Raw genomic sequence first — 16,030 nt, 5'->3', positions numbered from 1 at the left:
TAAAAATATTCGTTACGATAGATGTCGCGTTGTTAGATAAAATATTATCAGTGAATAAAACGAATAAACCTCAAGTTGACCACCGCTGTAAATTTCTTTTAATAACCTGATTGAAAATTGAAAGAGAAGTGCACATGGATTATTAAAATACATCAATAAGTTTTTTATACTCTAATTGTATTTTAATAATATAAATAAATTATTCATCAATTTTTGTGCAAATATATTCATTTTGGTAATTATAAAAAATATATTATTATACAATATTTTAAATTCTTAAAATTAACCTATATGATAAACTATTGTTTTCTATTTATCAAAATACTTGACAGAAGTAAATGTTTTTCTATTTATTTATTATTTACTTACTGATAAAAAAATTATAAAATAAAACAAATCATTTTATATAAGTATATAAAATAAAAAAAAAATAAATTTTATTTTATAGCAATAAAAATGGTACTATCGTGCCGATTTTATAAAGAAAAATATCCAGAAGTGGAAGATGTAGTTATGGTAAATGTACGTAGCATAGCTGAAATGGGAGCATATGTACATTTATTAGAATATAATAATATAGAGGGTATGATTCTTCTTTCTGAATTATCCAGAAGACGTATTAGGTCTATTAATAAACTTATTAGAGTAGGAAAAACAGAACCAGTTGTTGTTATCAGGGTTGACAAAGAGAAAGGTAAAATATATAAAAATTTTATGAATTAAAAGTTTTTTATATTATTTATATATATTATATTTATTATTTATATATTATTTTATTTAAAATTTTGTTAAATGATTTGATGTAGGTTACATTGATCTTAGTAAACGACGTGTATCAGCTGAAGATGTAGAAAAATGCACAGAAAGATATGCAAAAGCAAAAGCTGTTAATTCAATTTTAAGACATGTTGCAGAATTATTACATTATGATAGTGATGATCAATTGGAGGAATTATATCAAAAAACTGCATGGCATTTTGAAGAAAAATATAAAAAACAAAAAGCTTCTGCATATGATTTCTTTAAGCAATCAGTTCTGTAAGTATAAAACATAAAAACTATGAAATATATAATCTGCAATGTTTTAATAATTTTTAAAATATTATTACTTTAGGGATCCATCTATTTTAGCAGAATGTGGTCTTGATGATCATACAAAGGAAGTATTATTAAATAATATTAAACGAAAATTAACTTCTCAAGCAGTTAAAATTAGAGCAGATGTAGAAGTAGCTTGTTATGGTTATGAAGGAATTGATGCAGTTAAAGCTGCTTTAAAAGCTGGTTTAGCTCTTTCTACTGATGAACTTCCAATTAAAATTAATTTAATTGCACCACCATTATATGGTATATCTTTATTTTTTTTTAGTTTTTCAAAATGTTCATTTTGAGATTGAAAAAAATAATTAAAATCATTTTATTTTTTTTATGATAACATTTACATTTTTTTTTTTTAGTTATGACAACATCTACACCAGAAAAACAAGATGGATTAAAAGCATTAAATGATGCTATTGATGCTATTCAAAATAAAATAACATCATTGGGAGGTGTATTTAATGTACAAATGGCTGTATGTTAAATAATATTTATTATCATTTATTCATGTTATAATATTTATTTTATTACAATAATTTTTAATAATTTGTAGCCAAAAGTTGTTACTGCTACTGATGAAGCTGAATTAGCAAGACAAATGGAACGAGCTGAACTTGAAAATGCTGAAGTTGCTGGTGATGATGATGAAGAAGAAGTGGAAGGTATGGATGGATTTAGTGGTGGTGAAGGTGTAGAGGAAGATAAAAAACCTGGAAATGATTCTCAAGAAGAAGAATAAATATAGAATAAATTACTAAGTTTCATTTTCTGACAATTCTTGAATCACAATCATACTTTTATAAGTGTGCTACTGCCTTACTGGACATTATGCAAAATATTTCAAATAGATATATAAAAATCAATGTATTATAATTTATATATAATTTTCTATTAACTTCATGAAATAAACAAATTAATAATATGTAAATTGTTATTAATAGAAAAATTATTGTATAATTAGGAATATATTTTTAATATTCTATTTAAGAACTTTAAATTTTAATTTTTTATATGTTATATGTTAATTGTAATATATTATGTATTTGTGATTTTATTAGAATATAAATGAATTTTACACAATTGATTTATTTATATTTTTATATTTTTATTAAAATCTTATACAGTTTTATTTAAATTATTTATTCATTTGCAATAGTAACTTCTACTTCTACACCAGGTTCAATAGAAATACTTGTAATTTGTTTTACAATTTCAGATGGTGAATATAAATCAATAACTCTTTTATGAATACGCATCTGAAAACGGTCCCACGTTTTTGATCCCTCACCACATGGCGTTTTACGCGTAGTTATTCTTAAAATCTTTGTAGGCATACGAACTGGACCTTTGACTTTCAGTTTTTGTTTGTTTGCTCCATTAATCAATTCCGAACAAACTAAAATAATATTTATCAAAAAAAAATATATATATATAATAATTATAATGTATAAAACAATATAGAAATAATAAAAAATAATTTACCTTTTTCAAGAGAACGCACATTTCGTGAAGTTAAAGTAATCCTAATTCTGTGAATAGGAGTTACTTCTTGTCCTGGTTTTTCAGGATTGTCGACTTTTGTACTTGCCTAAAATATTATTTAACAAAATATAAACAATAATATTGAAACTAAAAACATGAAGTTATAAACCTCATGTTATACAGAACTAACCTAACAAATCGAATTTATTATATAAAAGAATTATAATTCATAAAAGTATTTAATTAAATAAAATTTTATATTTGCAGTATAAAATTATTGAAATAACCACACACCATTGTTTAATTATTTTTCTGGTCGAGATAATCAATTTGTTTTTAAATAAAATTGATCAGCGCTGAACCAATGCATGCACACGTTGCGCGTGCTAATAGAAAGAGATAGGACAATATAATTTCCGGTTATGTCTATATTTCAGGTTTTCAAATGCTAACAAATTTTGATCCAAATACATCGATAAAAACTTTTATAATATTCTAATTATAATGTATAAACAATTCTATATATATATATATATGTATGTTATTAAATTTTAAGTGTTTAATTAAAATTAAGTGTTTAATAAAAATTTTAAATTTTAATCTTTGTTGTAAAATCTAAAATTAATATTTATATTTTTTTTATATTATAGTTATTTATAAAAATTAGATTATTAATAAAATATATAATATTTGATAAATTTAGTGTAAATTTTAATTTTTATATATTTTACAATCTATATTAATTGACTAATTACAAATTTTTAACAATATTATTAAATATCATTTGTTTTAAAATTTATCACTGGTTAGATATATATTTAAGATATATATTTAAATGTCACTTTAAAATATATTAGAAATTCTCATTAAATTATCTAAATTCGTTAGATATACATATATATATATATAATAGAATCATTATGTATTATTAGTGTATATATTTTCCGTATATTTTAACCAATAGTATTATTTTTATTTTCCTTTTAGTATTTTTATGTTAGTATGTTTAACAACTAGAATCTGAAGTATTCTCCAATAAACTTAAATGTGAATGACTTCAAGTGATCGAATTGCGCTGTCGCGTCCTTTGACACGCTTAACCGTTTATGAAAACGATTTCGCTACATTTTTGCTAACATTTTGATTGTTTTACCATGCCAAATATTTACAAGAAATTCAGAAAGTTACGTCGAAGGCGATATATTCGCACTTAGTAATAATTATAAAGTGAAAGTGTGTGAACTTCAGAAACTAAGATAGTGCCGTGTATCCATCACATATATTTGCTTTATTGATATTTTGAGTGTCACAGGCCTTGTGGTGCCTATGCATATCTTGAGGTAATACGTCTTTTAATAAATATAATATTCAATATCTTCTATATAATAATGTATTTAAAAATTCTTTATTTTTATATGTATGCTAAATAGCAATACTGTTTACATTGTTTTCTTATATTTATGCACTGATCATAGACATAACCTACATGATGTGCATTATAATTTGTTTTAAAATACTTATACTGTATTTTAGTACAACTAAATAGTAGGTAATATATTATTTTGTTTTTTAATTAATCGATTTAAGTCATATTTCTGTTATGTGAAAAATATATACATATGTAGAAGTTTCTATTTATTATTTGTGTTGACATAAAAACCAATATAATATATGAAATCATATATAAAAATAAAAGTTATTAATTCAATAATAAAATAAAATTAATGTTTATTCTTCTTTTTGATTAATTTAGTTTTTTTTATTTATTGATTTTATATTTGTGTTTTTCTTATTTTAATATTATAAGGGTTATATTTTCCTATATAATTATATAATTCTTTAATCATTGTATAAAAATCAATTTCATATTATAGATTATTCAATATACATTAAATTATAATTCATATTATGAAATATTAAAATATTTATAAGTTTAATATTTATAAATTGCTTAAAATATTTTATTATTAGAATTATTATTAGAATAATTTTATTATTCAAAATATTAAAAAGAATAATGATTAAGAATAAAATAATAACTGATAAAACATATAATATTACAGAATTTGGACGGTGTTCTAGATTATTTTAAGGATATTAAATTTCTCATATTTGGTTGAATCATTTAGCAAACATGTCAGAAATAGTTTACCCACAAGGGTGTAGGTCTGTTACGGAAGATCTTGGTCCAGATGAACTTATTAGAAGATTAAAGGTATATTTAATTCATAAATATTCATTAAAAAGACATAATATAAAAAGAAATAATAAATAGATAAATAAATAAAAATAATTGATGTTGAAATTAATTAAATAGACATTAGCCCATACATTGCAAGCAATGGGTCAAGATGAAGGAATGTATCAACAATATATACCACTTGCATTGCATTTAGCAGAAGAACATTTTTTAATGCATCAAAGTAAAGATGTACAACTTCTTATTGCTTGTTGTATTGCTGATGTTTTAAGGGTTTATGCTCCAGAAGCACCATATAAAGATGCAGAACAGGTAATATAAATTTCTTATTCTTAAATTATGAAATTTTATATGTAAAATAAATATTAGAATAGAATTTATAAATGATTTTATCATTAAGTATTTTTTAAAAATTTTGTTTATAAATTAAATTTAAAAACACATTAAATTCTTCTATTTCGTAGGTTAAAACAATATTTTTATTTCTTATTAAACAATTAGCTGGTTTAAAAGATCCCAAAGATCCTGCTTTTAAAAGATATTTTTATCTTTTGGAAAACTTGGCATATGTGAAATCATTCAATATGTGTTTTGAATTAGAAGATTGTCAAGAAATTTTTTGTGCACTTTTTTCTCTTATGTTTAGGATAGTGAAGTAAGTATAATATAATTAAATATAATATTTAATAAATAGTTATAATATAAATCATATGTAATCAATAAATTATAATCATTATTTAAATAAATATTGAATTATAATCATATTTTTAGTGATGAACATTCTGGAAAAGTCAAGAGTTTTATGTTAGATGTATTGTGTCCACTTATTACAGAATCAGATATTGTTAGCAATGAACTTTTAGACATCATACTTATGAATATTGTAGAACCAAACAAAACACAGAAGAAAAATGCATATTTACTTGCAAAAGAACTAGTGATTAAATGTAGCGACACATTGGAACCATATATTCAAGCAGTGAGTAGAATAAAATTAAAATTTTTTATTTTTTGATAATAAAAAAAAGAAATACTTTTTATCTTTTAACATTCATAGTTCTTTAACCACGTATTAATCTTGGGCAAAGAAGAAAAGAGCTTACAAATTTGCAAGAAAGTATATGATTTAATTTATGAATTGAATCATATATGTCCAAGCGTCTTGTTGTCCGTCCTACCACAATTAGAATGTAAATTAAAATCTTCCTCTGAAACTGAAAGATTGGGTGCTGTAGCATTGTTAGCAAGAATGTTTTCTGAAAAAGGATCTCAGTTAGCTGTGCAACATACGCAATTGTGGCGTGCATTTTTAGGAAGGTTTAATGACATCAGTGTATCAATTCGTATCAAATGTGTGCAGTATTCAATGCATTTTTTATTAAATCATCCTGAATTGAGAAAAGATATTACTGATACTTTAAAATTAAGACAACATGATGCAGATGAAAGTGTTCGATATGAAGTTGTTATGGCTATAGTGACCACTGCCAGAAGAGATTTTGAAGTGGTGTCAGACAGTGAAGATTTGTTAGAATTCGTTAAAGAAAGAACATTAGATAAAAAAGTATGTTATTTTTCATATTTCATGCTATTTTTATAGATTATAAAATATGATTTTAATAATTATTTTAATTTATAGTTTAAAATCAGGAAAGAAGCGATGGCAGGATTAGCAATGATATATAAAAAACATTTAAATGATGCGGATGTACCGCAAGCTACAAAAAAGGCTGTTACTTGGATAAAAGATAAAATATTACATGGTTATTATATGGCAGGCATGGAAGATAGATTACTAGTAGAAAGATTATTAAATACTTGTTTAGTACCTTATCAATTACCAGCTGGAGAAAGAATGAAAAAATTATATCATTTATTAGGTACGATTGATGATCATGCATCTAAAGCATTTGTAGAACTGCAAAAACATCAACTTGCGTAAGTTAAAGATATATTTATATTTTTAGATAAAATTTTCATTTTTTTTTATATTATATTTATTTTGTACTTTTATATATTTATAAAATTTTATAAAATATTTATAAAATATTATATTTTAGTGTACGGAGAGCAGTGGTTGAATGGTTAGAGATTGTAAAAAAACCAGATGCTATGGTAGAACTCGTAGCTAAAATTCATCAAATATCTCGCTTTTTACCCGATCCTATGAAAGTACAAGAATTTTTACAAAAGTTTAGTGCTCATATGAGAAAAGATTCAGCATTATTACAAGGAATGGAAACAATAGTTCAACCAAATGTTTCTTGCAAAGAGTGTGCAGACACAATAAGTATGGTCCTTAAAAAATTAGGTCAACCTGTCATGACAAATTTGTATTACAATACAATAAAAATGTTGTTAGAAAGAGTAAGTTCTGTAATGATTGATGAAGAAGCAATTAGGGTAAGTACATATAATTTATTTTTCATATGCTTTATCTCAATTTTCTAAATTATTTCGTATTCATATTATTTATAATTATATTTTAATAGGTTTTAATTGGATATGTATTAGATTGTTTAAAAGGGGGCAATGTAATAGAAGAAGTTGGACTTAATCCAAATAATGCAGGTGAAAAGGGTCTAAGGTTACTTGTGGTATGTTTATAATTTTATTATATATATAAATATTTTCATTATTCATGATATAATTGATTAGTTTTTAAAAGAATATATTTTTCTTGTAGATGCTTTCATTTGTATTTGGTCCACATTTTCTTCATAATGATATATTAATGCAACTTGTCCATCTTTTGGAATTAGAAGATGAGATGGTAGCTCCATTGGTTCTTTCGATTTTTACATTTTTAGGAAAATATAAACCTTTATGTGATGTTGCACCAGATATTATGAACCTCATGGTTCCAATATGTAAAAATTTTGCAGAAACAGGAACACCAAAACAAGCAAAACAAGCTGTCAGGTGTTTATTTGTTAATATGACTAATATCCATGATACAATTTTTCCTGAAATTATTGAAAGAATTAAGAATAATCTTGCACCAACGTCAGAATATTATCGAACATCTATAGTTACATTAGGTCATATAGCTTATAATTTACCAGAAAAATATCAAGTACAAATAAAAAATATGGTGTCTAGAAAGGTAAATTTTTATTATAACACTATTATTTACAAATTATAATATAAAATATAAATATGATTTGGTTTAATTTAAATTAAAAATTAATAGATAGTCAAGGAGTTATTAGTAAAAGAAAGCAGTGAACAAACTGCTGACACCATTGAAGGAGACTGGTGCAGAGAAGATCAATTACCTGAAGAAACACGTTGTAGATTAGAAGGATTAAAATGTATGGCACGTTGGTTACTAGGATTGAAGACTGATGTACTTTCTGCACAGAAAACATTTAGAATGCTGAATGCATTTGTAGTAAACAAGGGAGATCTTTTACAGCAAGGTCGTCTAAGTAAAGCAGAAATGAGTTGGTTACGGTTACAAGCTGGTTGTTCAATGCTGAAAATTTGTGAACAAAAAGGTGTTGGTGATCAATTTACAGCAGAACAATTCTATAATTTGTCTCAACTTATGGTGGTGTGTTTTATATTATTTTATAAATTATGATTCTATAATAATTTTTTTTTTTAATAAATTTATAGATTGTATTTATAAATGTAAAGATAAATTTTATTGAAAGGAAATTCATAAAAAATATTAGGATAACATTTTTTTTAATACAAATTGATTTATAGGATGAAGTTCCACAAGTAAGAGAAGCTTTTGGTAGTAAATTACATAAAGGACTTGGAAGAGGAATTCCAAATAAATGTTTACCATTGGATTTTATGGGCTATTATGCTCTTGCTGGCAAAGAACAAGACAAAAGATTAAAATGTGTCCTAAAAACTTATATGCAAACTGATATAAACAAAAGGAGGGATTATGTTAAGACATTGTCATTGGGTACTGTGGAACGGGCCATGGGTAAGAAACTAAATAGTAAGGCATTATCGAAATATTGTTTAATATTCCTTTTTTCGTTATTTAATATATATATATATGTTATTAAAAAAATTATGTATTAGTAAATAATTTTATTTAATTATTATTATAGGTCAATTGCCTCATATTCTTCCTGATTATATGCTAGTATTTGCAGTCCCTATTCTTGCACATGATCCTGAATTCACCAGTCATTTAATGATTAATCAGTTAAAAGTGATACAACAATGTTTATGGTTTATATTAGAACCTCTTATAACAAAAAACGAATATTACTGTTATGGTTTTTATAAAAATCTTATAGAACGAATGAAAAGTCATAAAGATGCTTTAAAACCAGAGGATAATAACATGAATTATGTAATTTATTTGATTGTTAATTATTTATGAATTAATTTATAAAATAAATATGTTATATTTATTATATATTTACAGAAATTGTGGGCTGTTTGTGATTTGGCCATGAATGTGATATATACGAAAACAACAAATTTTGATATGAAAGAATTCCCAAGTGAAACACGAATTCCTACTATGTATTTCAAGCGAGCAGATGAATTACTAGCCAACACTAGGAATTATTTACCTGCTGAAATGCAAATAAATATGTCAAGTCCTAAAGGGAAAGGTTCACTTCATAATGCACATTCTGTTAGTGAAAGACCACAACGTAGAGCTAAGTCCAAACAACAAAAAGAAGTAGGCATTGGGCCAAATGAAACTGATGCAAGGGTAAGATAATTATAAAATAATACAATAATATAAATATACTGGTAAATGATTTATAGGAAATATAATTTAGAAGAAATTTTTTTTTTAATAAATGATATACAAAATTAATCACAAATTACAAAACATGTAAATATTATTATATAGAAAATATTTAAGATAAAATTTTATTATTCAAGATATAATATAATCAAATATAATACAAATATTTTTCGTTTTGAACTTCTTTTTTATTTTTATATCATAAAAGAAATATATAATATCACAATAGGGATATTTACATGTTTTGTTTTTTGTGAATAATTCTATATATAAATAATAATCCTAAAAGAAATGTAAGTATATATAATTTCAAGCTGCAAATTGGAGAAGTGGAATGTATTGACGCACAGGTAAAACTATTTAAATTATATTTATATTTTTATATACATATATTTTTTATTCTTTATATTTTTATATTTTTTTAATATCACAAATAACATGTATTTTAAATTTTAAATTTATTTACAGCCAGCAGAAGCATCAGAAACTAGAATTCAATTACCTGGTTTAGAGGAAGAAGTAAGTGAAAAAAAAAATTTTAATTTATAATTTAATGTATAATAAAAATGTATTGTTTCAGATTGAAGAACCACCAGCAAAGAGGGCATTAAGAGAATCAGATAAAGTAAATAAATAATTAAGTGAATGAACATTCAAAGGGATGTTAAGAATAGGGGAAAGACTTAAGAGGAACGTGATGATCATAAGAATTAAAGAATCTAAAAATACTTTACAAATTAGAAAACAGAATATTTTGGTTATGTACAACAATTAATAAACCTGTCGTTCGCGTATGTCTAGACAGTAAGATGTTAAGATAATGATACATTAACGTCAAATAATATATGTAAGCTTACAAGTCAAAAAATTTTGTGGAGATGCATTGCATTTGCAAGAAAATTAAAAATTTAGTATTTGACTATTTGAAAGATGTATTTGTTTTAATTACGAAAAAAAAACACGAACTTGTTTTTCTTTTAATTTCACTATATATTAAGAAAACAATGGCACATTCAATGATACAAAAGTATCATCTTTAAAACTTGGTAACTGTATAACCATCATCTTTTTTACATAAGTCATTATGAATGTTTCCCAATTGAAGGTCTTTCTTCCTTGTGAAATATCTGACAATTGTTGTATTGTTCACTTTTGCATTGATGAATACAAGTGTTTATACTACTTCATGCGCATTTTTCTTCATAGATCAATGAGACTGTATACAAAATTTTTGTAACAAACTATTTTCAAATAGTAAAATTCATACATGATATCATCGAATTTAATTGTAGTTTCCAGTAAAAAAAAATAATCGAAAATCATATTTATTATACGAAATACATCGAAATAATACACTACATTGAATCTTTATAAGCAGAAGAGAACAACATAACGTTGTTGGATTTCTGTGAACATTGTATGCTAGACAAAAGGGTGTGTGTTAATTGGCTTTGTGATCCAAAGTTGTTTGTTTTATTAATTTGATTATCATTATTATTATATTATATCATATTATTACTAATATTATTGCCTTATTACTATTATTATTTTATTAAAAAAATGACATAGTTTTGGTAATTACTATTTTGAGAAGATACATATTCTTATAAAATTATTTGTTTATGTTTTAATTTTAAAATTAATTTAAATGAAATTTGGTCAGCGCACGACCATTAATTATTAATTTATTTCAGACAAGGTGATCTTATAAATAATTCAATAGCATCTAATATATATATACATATAAATATATCTTTGACAGATAGTGCGCATTAATATAAAAAATTATTCGTGAAAATTTTTGTTATACAAAGTATTGACAATGCACCATTAATAATCGATTGAAGTTTATCATTCTCAAACATGACAGTTATTCTTACATTACTGTCATTATTATATATGTATTATAAAAACAACTTTCGTATCACTTTAATTCAAGTTTGTATCCAGAAGTTTTTGTCTATAAACAATGTAGTCAAAGTATTGTTTCGATATTTCAACGAATATTTCATTGAATAACTAAACAAAAAAAAAATTTTTTATTTCATATTTTATAAGATGCTAAAAAATATTCATTAAATTTATAAATATTTATTTAGTACTAAAAATACATAAATCTCTTTTACTTTATATATAATATCGATAATTTTAAACATGATATATTCACATAAGATATTTTAAAAATATCTTGTATTTTATAAATACAATCATTAAAAATAAATAAAATTTTTGAATAAATGAATTAAAATTTTATATTTATAGAATTTATTTGATATTTGGAATTAAAAGTAAATATCTTTATTTATTATAAAAAAATCCAAAAATTGGATACAAATTTGAATTTAAATTTAAATAATTTAAAATGGGCCTAGGTTTTATAAAATTTCCTTTTTCATTGTTAGAATCCTTAGCATTAAGCATTAAAAGTGTATTAAATATTAAGATGAGAATGAAAATGATGTATGAGGCTGTGAATGATGATGAATGTTTGATCTTATTATAATAAACATTATAGAATTAATACATACCTATTACCTCTTCACTGAAATTACAGTACAATGCAAATTTTGTAAATTTTATTTCTTGTAATAATTTGTAAAAGTCATTCTTTATTTTTTCATGTATGAAATATTGTTCATAATTCATCAACAAAGCATTGTTACTGTTAAGTTTTATAAAATTTTGTTTAATATTTTTTAAAATAATTTATAAATTTAAATCGTTTGCAATTATATTTTATGATATTATCAAACATCTGTTTTTACAAAAAATTAATTGCATAGTACTGGAATTTTTCAAACAGGTTATAGATTACAGAGTATACATATTCTGATGAAAATAAAACCAATTAATCAGTGCTATTCATTTGTCAATCTGTGAGACATAAGTGACGCATTGTAACGGTTCTATAATAAAAGAAATTAAGTAAAATGGTATGTATTTAATAAGATGTAATTACAAATATTAATATTTAGTTTAACGTTTTCTAAAAGTTTTTCTATCCTTTTTTCCTATGTTTGAATTCTTTGCATTTTTTCTTATATTTTGATTCTTTTTAACATTAGCCCTAAAATAAAATAATTGTATTTATAAAGATAATATTATATATAATATTTATAAAAATGATATGATAAAATATGTAATATTTCTTTTTATCTTATTCTTAATAAAATGTACTTACTCGTAACGCATTTTTTTTACAGCTTTTTTACTCGTATTTGTTAAGTCAGCAACAAATGAAGATCTAGGCCGTTTTTGTAATGCTAAAAAGAAATTCAAATTACAAAAAAATGTCTAGTCTTTTAAAATTAAAAAAAATAATTTATTATAATACCTTTTTTGTTAGATGTAAATTTATCATCATCTACAATTGTACGAATTTTATTTAATTTATTTTGTTTTTTAGCTAATCTCGCTTGATATGCTGCAATTTTTTCTAATTCTCTTTTAGCTCTATCTTCTGCTGTTTCTTTCTTAGGTTCTTTAACTTTTTTTTTCTTTTCTTCAACTATATTTGAAGGTTCTTTATTTGACTTTTTTTTCTCTTTTTTATTTGATTTTTCAGTTAATGATAATCTTTCTAGAAATAATATAAATTATTTTAAAAATCTATTGTACATCAAATTTTATATAACTATGACCTTAAATAAGAAATGAAAATATTAAAATAACCTTTTTCTTCTTTTCTTTCTTTTTGAGTTTGAAACCAAGTTCTTTGAATGTTTTTATTAGTTTCATTCTTTAATAATTTTTCTGCGCGATTTGCTTGATTTTCTATTTTAGCTAATTCTCTTTCATTTCGTTCTTCTTCTAAAATTTTTTCTACATCGGGTTCAAGAGATTGTAATTTTTTGTAATATTTGTCAATTATATCAGAAGGTATTATTCGATTCTTTACAGGATTTTTTGCATTTTTAATAATCTCTTTAACTAGAAAACGTTCTTGTTCTCCAGCTAATGATACTGATACTCCAACACGACCTGCTCTAGCTGTTCTTCCAACTCTGATAAATAATTATAAAATAATTATTTTTCCTATAATACACTTGCATGTACAAATTTAATACCTATGAATATAATGTTGCATAGTAGCTGGCATTACAAAATTAATTACAGTTTTTACACCACTAATATCTAATCCTCTTGCAGCAACATCTGTTGCTAATAAAATATCTATTTCTTCATTTTTAAACTTTGTTAAATTTTCTAGACGTTGTGGTTGTGTAAGATTACCATGAAGTTCTCCAACCTAATAAATTACATAAGAATTACATAAGAATTATTTAAAAAAAAGTTTTTTATAATTGTATTATAACTTCTCATCTTTCTTGATTACTAAAATAACTAATAATTTACCTTGATACCTAATAATCCTAATAAAATGTGTAATCTGTGAGCTTGTTTTTTCGTTTGTACAAAAACCATAACATGATCATGAAAGGTTCTACAAATTAGAGCTGCCAAGATTGCTTCTCGATCTCCTTCCCTTTCTTTTCGTATTCTATATAATATATAATAATAATATATAATAAATGAATATATTAAAGAAAATATAAAAAAATATACAAATAAATATAAAATATAATTTTACCGAATAAATTCTTGACGTAAATTAAAAGCAACATCTTGATTACTATCTATAAATACTTTAACAGGCTTATTTAAAGATACAGCAGCCAAATCTTTTACTTCTTCAGTCATAGTAGCTGAGAATAAAATTGTTTGTCTACTTCTTGAACATTGTTTTACTATATATTTCATCTGTTCAGCAAAATATTCATCTAACATTCTTAAATTAAACATAATAATATTATAATTAGAATGTGAATATATTATAAGTAGAATAAATGAAATATATTTTTTACCTGTCTGCTTCATCTAGAATAAGTATTTCAATACTATCTAATGAAAATGTTGGTGTATTTTTTAAATGATCAATTAATCTTCCAGGAGTAGCAATTACAATATCTGGATTTCTTCTCAATACAGCTTCCTTAAAAATAATAATAAATATATTAATAGCTATTTATTTGTGTTGTTTACATTTATTTATTAATACTATTTCAATTTTTGTTCAGTAATTAATTTAATTATATATATTTATATATAATTTATAATTATAATTATATTAATTAATTATATTAATTATATTAATTAAATTACAATGTATTTACATACTTGAGCTTTTACATCTAAACCACCAACAGATAATCCTACTTCAATTGTTGTAAATTGAGATAATTGTTTTGTAACTTGATAAACTTGTACACCAAGTTCTCTTGTTGGAACAAGTACAAGAACACGAGAGATAGCAGGACCATCTAATGGTCTATATAACAATCTTTCTAATGTTGGTAACATATAAGCTGCAGTTTTACCAGTACCTGTAGCTGCACAACCACATATATCACGACCCATTAATGCAATAGGAATAGTAGCAGCTTGTATAGGTGTTGGATGAACAAAATTCATAGTTGTTATAGCCTTTAAAAATATATATATGAAATAATATAAAATTTTATTATATTATAAAAATTAATATTTATATTATACCTTCAACAAAGGACGTGATAAATTCATTTGATGAAATGTTGCATGAGATTCTATATTTGAATATTCTTCAAAGTCAATTGTTTCTTCATTAGCTTTCTTAGTAATCTTTTTCTTTTTCTTTTCTTTAATTTTAAATATATCTAAAATAAAATAAAATTCGTAATTAATTTTATTTTATTTTATGAAATGAATAATATTACCTTTTTTAAGTTCGTCTTCTGATATAGATAGTTCATCATCTATTTTTTTAATTTCAGATATATCTATGTTGGATTCATTATCTATTTCATTCTAAAGAAAAAATACATAAATATAACAAATTATAAATAATATAATATAAAATAATTTTTATTATTATAATTAGTATTTTATATTATAATATAAAATTATATTATATAAATATAATATATTGTATATTTACAAATTATTTACTTATATATTTTTCTTTATTTTAATAAGAATATAGTTATTATTATTGATAACTTTTGTAGTAATAAAAATAATAATAATATATATGTACATATAATTTATGTTCAGATCCTTTCCTAATTTTTTTAATTTTATCATCAAGTTTTGTTTTAGCTTTTCGTTTAATATATTTGTTCAAGTCATTCCACGTATCTTTATTATAATCGGAAACATCATTTAAAAATTGAAAATTATTATCAAAATCTTTATTTTCTCTTTTTTTTCGTTTCCTTGGCTGAAACTATTAATTTTTTGAATTAAAAATCATTTTTAAAATTGAATATTAAAATTTATTCAATTATATCTTACATCATTTTCAATATCAGAATCTTCAGAGAAATTTGGTACTTCTTGATCATCAACAATTGTTTTTATTAAATCACAATTATTATCCATTTTTCGTGTCAAATATATTACAAAATCATATTCAGTTCCGAATACCTAACCACGTGGAAAAATGCACTACCATGTATATATACATAGATACTATATGT

General features: G+C 23.1%; 4 protein-coding genes across 7 annotated transcripts; 2 read left to right on the top strand and 2 right to left on the bottom strand.

The window, feature by feature from the left end:
• The first annotated feature begins 39 nt into the window (after positions 1 to 39).
• Positions 40 to 2,178, top strand: LOC107995330 (eukaryotic translation initiation factor 2 subunit 1). Its single transcript, XM_017052773.3, has 6 exons — positions 40 to 235; positions 449 to 694; positions 807 to 1,038; positions 1,115 to 1,347; positions 1,458 to 1,573; positions 1,652 to 2,178. The coding sequence occupies exons 2-6, from the start codon at positions 457 to 459 to the stop codon at positions 1,835 to 1,837; spliced, it is 1,005 nt and encodes a 334-aa protein (XP_016908262.1). The 5' UTR covers positions 40 to 235; positions 449 to 456; the 3' UTR covers positions 1,838 to 2,178.
• A 4-nt stretch (positions 2,179 to 2,182) lies between these two features.
• LOC107995332 (small ribosomal subunit protein uS10) lies at positions 2,183 to 3,632 on the bottom strand. Its single transcript, XM_017052779.3, has 3 exons — positions 2,875 to 3,632; positions 2,581 to 2,686; positions 2,183 to 2,494 (listed from the first exon to the last, which is right to left on the bottom strand). Exons 1-3 carry the CDS (start codon positions 2,875 to 2,877, stop codon positions 2,238 to 2,240), a joined length of 366 nt encoding a protein of 121 aa, XP_016908268.1. The 5' UTR covers positions 2,878 to 3,632; the 3' UTR covers positions 2,183 to 2,237.
• A 146-nt stretch (positions 3,633 to 3,778) lies between these two features.
• LOC107995331 (sister chromatid cohesion protein PDS5 homolog B) lies at positions 3,779 to 10,444 on the top strand. 4 transcript variants are annotated; one of them, XM_017052777.3, is made up of 17 exons: positions 3,779 to 3,920; positions 4,644 to 4,795; positions 4,898 to 5,092; positions 5,245 to 5,435; positions 5,552 to 5,759; positions 5,838 to 6,344; positions 6,420 to 6,718; positions 6,841 to 7,183; positions 7,273 to 7,377; positions 7,467 to 7,886; positions 7,974 to 8,336; positions 8,495 to 8,726; positions 8,857 to 9,104; positions 9,180 to 9,476; positions 9,830 to 9,865; positions 9,984 to 10,034; positions 10,096 to 10,444. In XM_017052777.3, exons 2-17 carry the CDS (start codon positions 4,715 to 4,717, stop codon positions 10,150 to 10,152), a joined length of 3,633 nt encoding a protein of 1,210 aa, XP_016908266.1. In that variant the 5' UTR covers positions 3,779 to 3,920; positions 4,644 to 4,714; the 3' UTR covers positions 10,153 to 10,444. The 4 variants fall into 4 exon arrangements, with proteins under 4 accessions (XP_016908266.1, XP_016908263.1, XP_061934096.1 ...); XM_017052774.3 differs by having other exon boundaries at positions 8,495 to 8,741; XM_062078112.1 differs by lacking the exon at positions 9,830 to 9,865.
• Positions 10,445 to 12,436: 1,992 nt separating this feature from the next.
• On the bottom strand, positions 12,437 to 16,027 carry LOC107995333 (probable ATP-dependent RNA helicase DDX27). The gene is made up of 13 exons (XM_017052780.3): positions 15,846 to 16,027; positions 15,589 to 15,777; positions 15,269 to 15,359; positions 15,069 to 15,208; positions 14,694 to 14,999; positions 14,381 to 14,508; positions 14,107 to 14,304; positions 13,872 to 14,016; positions 13,583 to 13,764; positions 13,188 to 13,519; positions 12,850 to 13,095; positions 12,697 to 12,778; positions 12,437 to 12,582 (listed from the first exon to the last, which is right to left on the bottom strand). Exons 1-13 carry the CDS (start codon positions 15,930 to 15,932, stop codon positions 12,492 to 12,494), a joined length of 2,217 nt encoding a protein of 738 aa, XP_016908269.2. The 5' UTR covers positions 15,933 to 16,027; the 3' UTR covers positions 12,437 to 12,491.
• Between the last annotated feature and the right edge of the window lie 3 nt (positions 16,028 to 16,030).

The sequence above is a fragment of the Apis cerana genome, linkage group LG8 (genome assembly GCF_029169275.1).
Source record: "Apis cerana isolate GH-2021 linkage group LG8, AcerK_1.0, whole genome shotgun sequence".
NCBI lineage: Eukaryota > Metazoa > Arthropoda > Insecta > Hymenoptera > Apidae > Apis > Apis cerana.
Note: the sequence above shows the minus strand (reverse complement) of the source record. Positions and strands in the feature narration are given on the sequence as shown.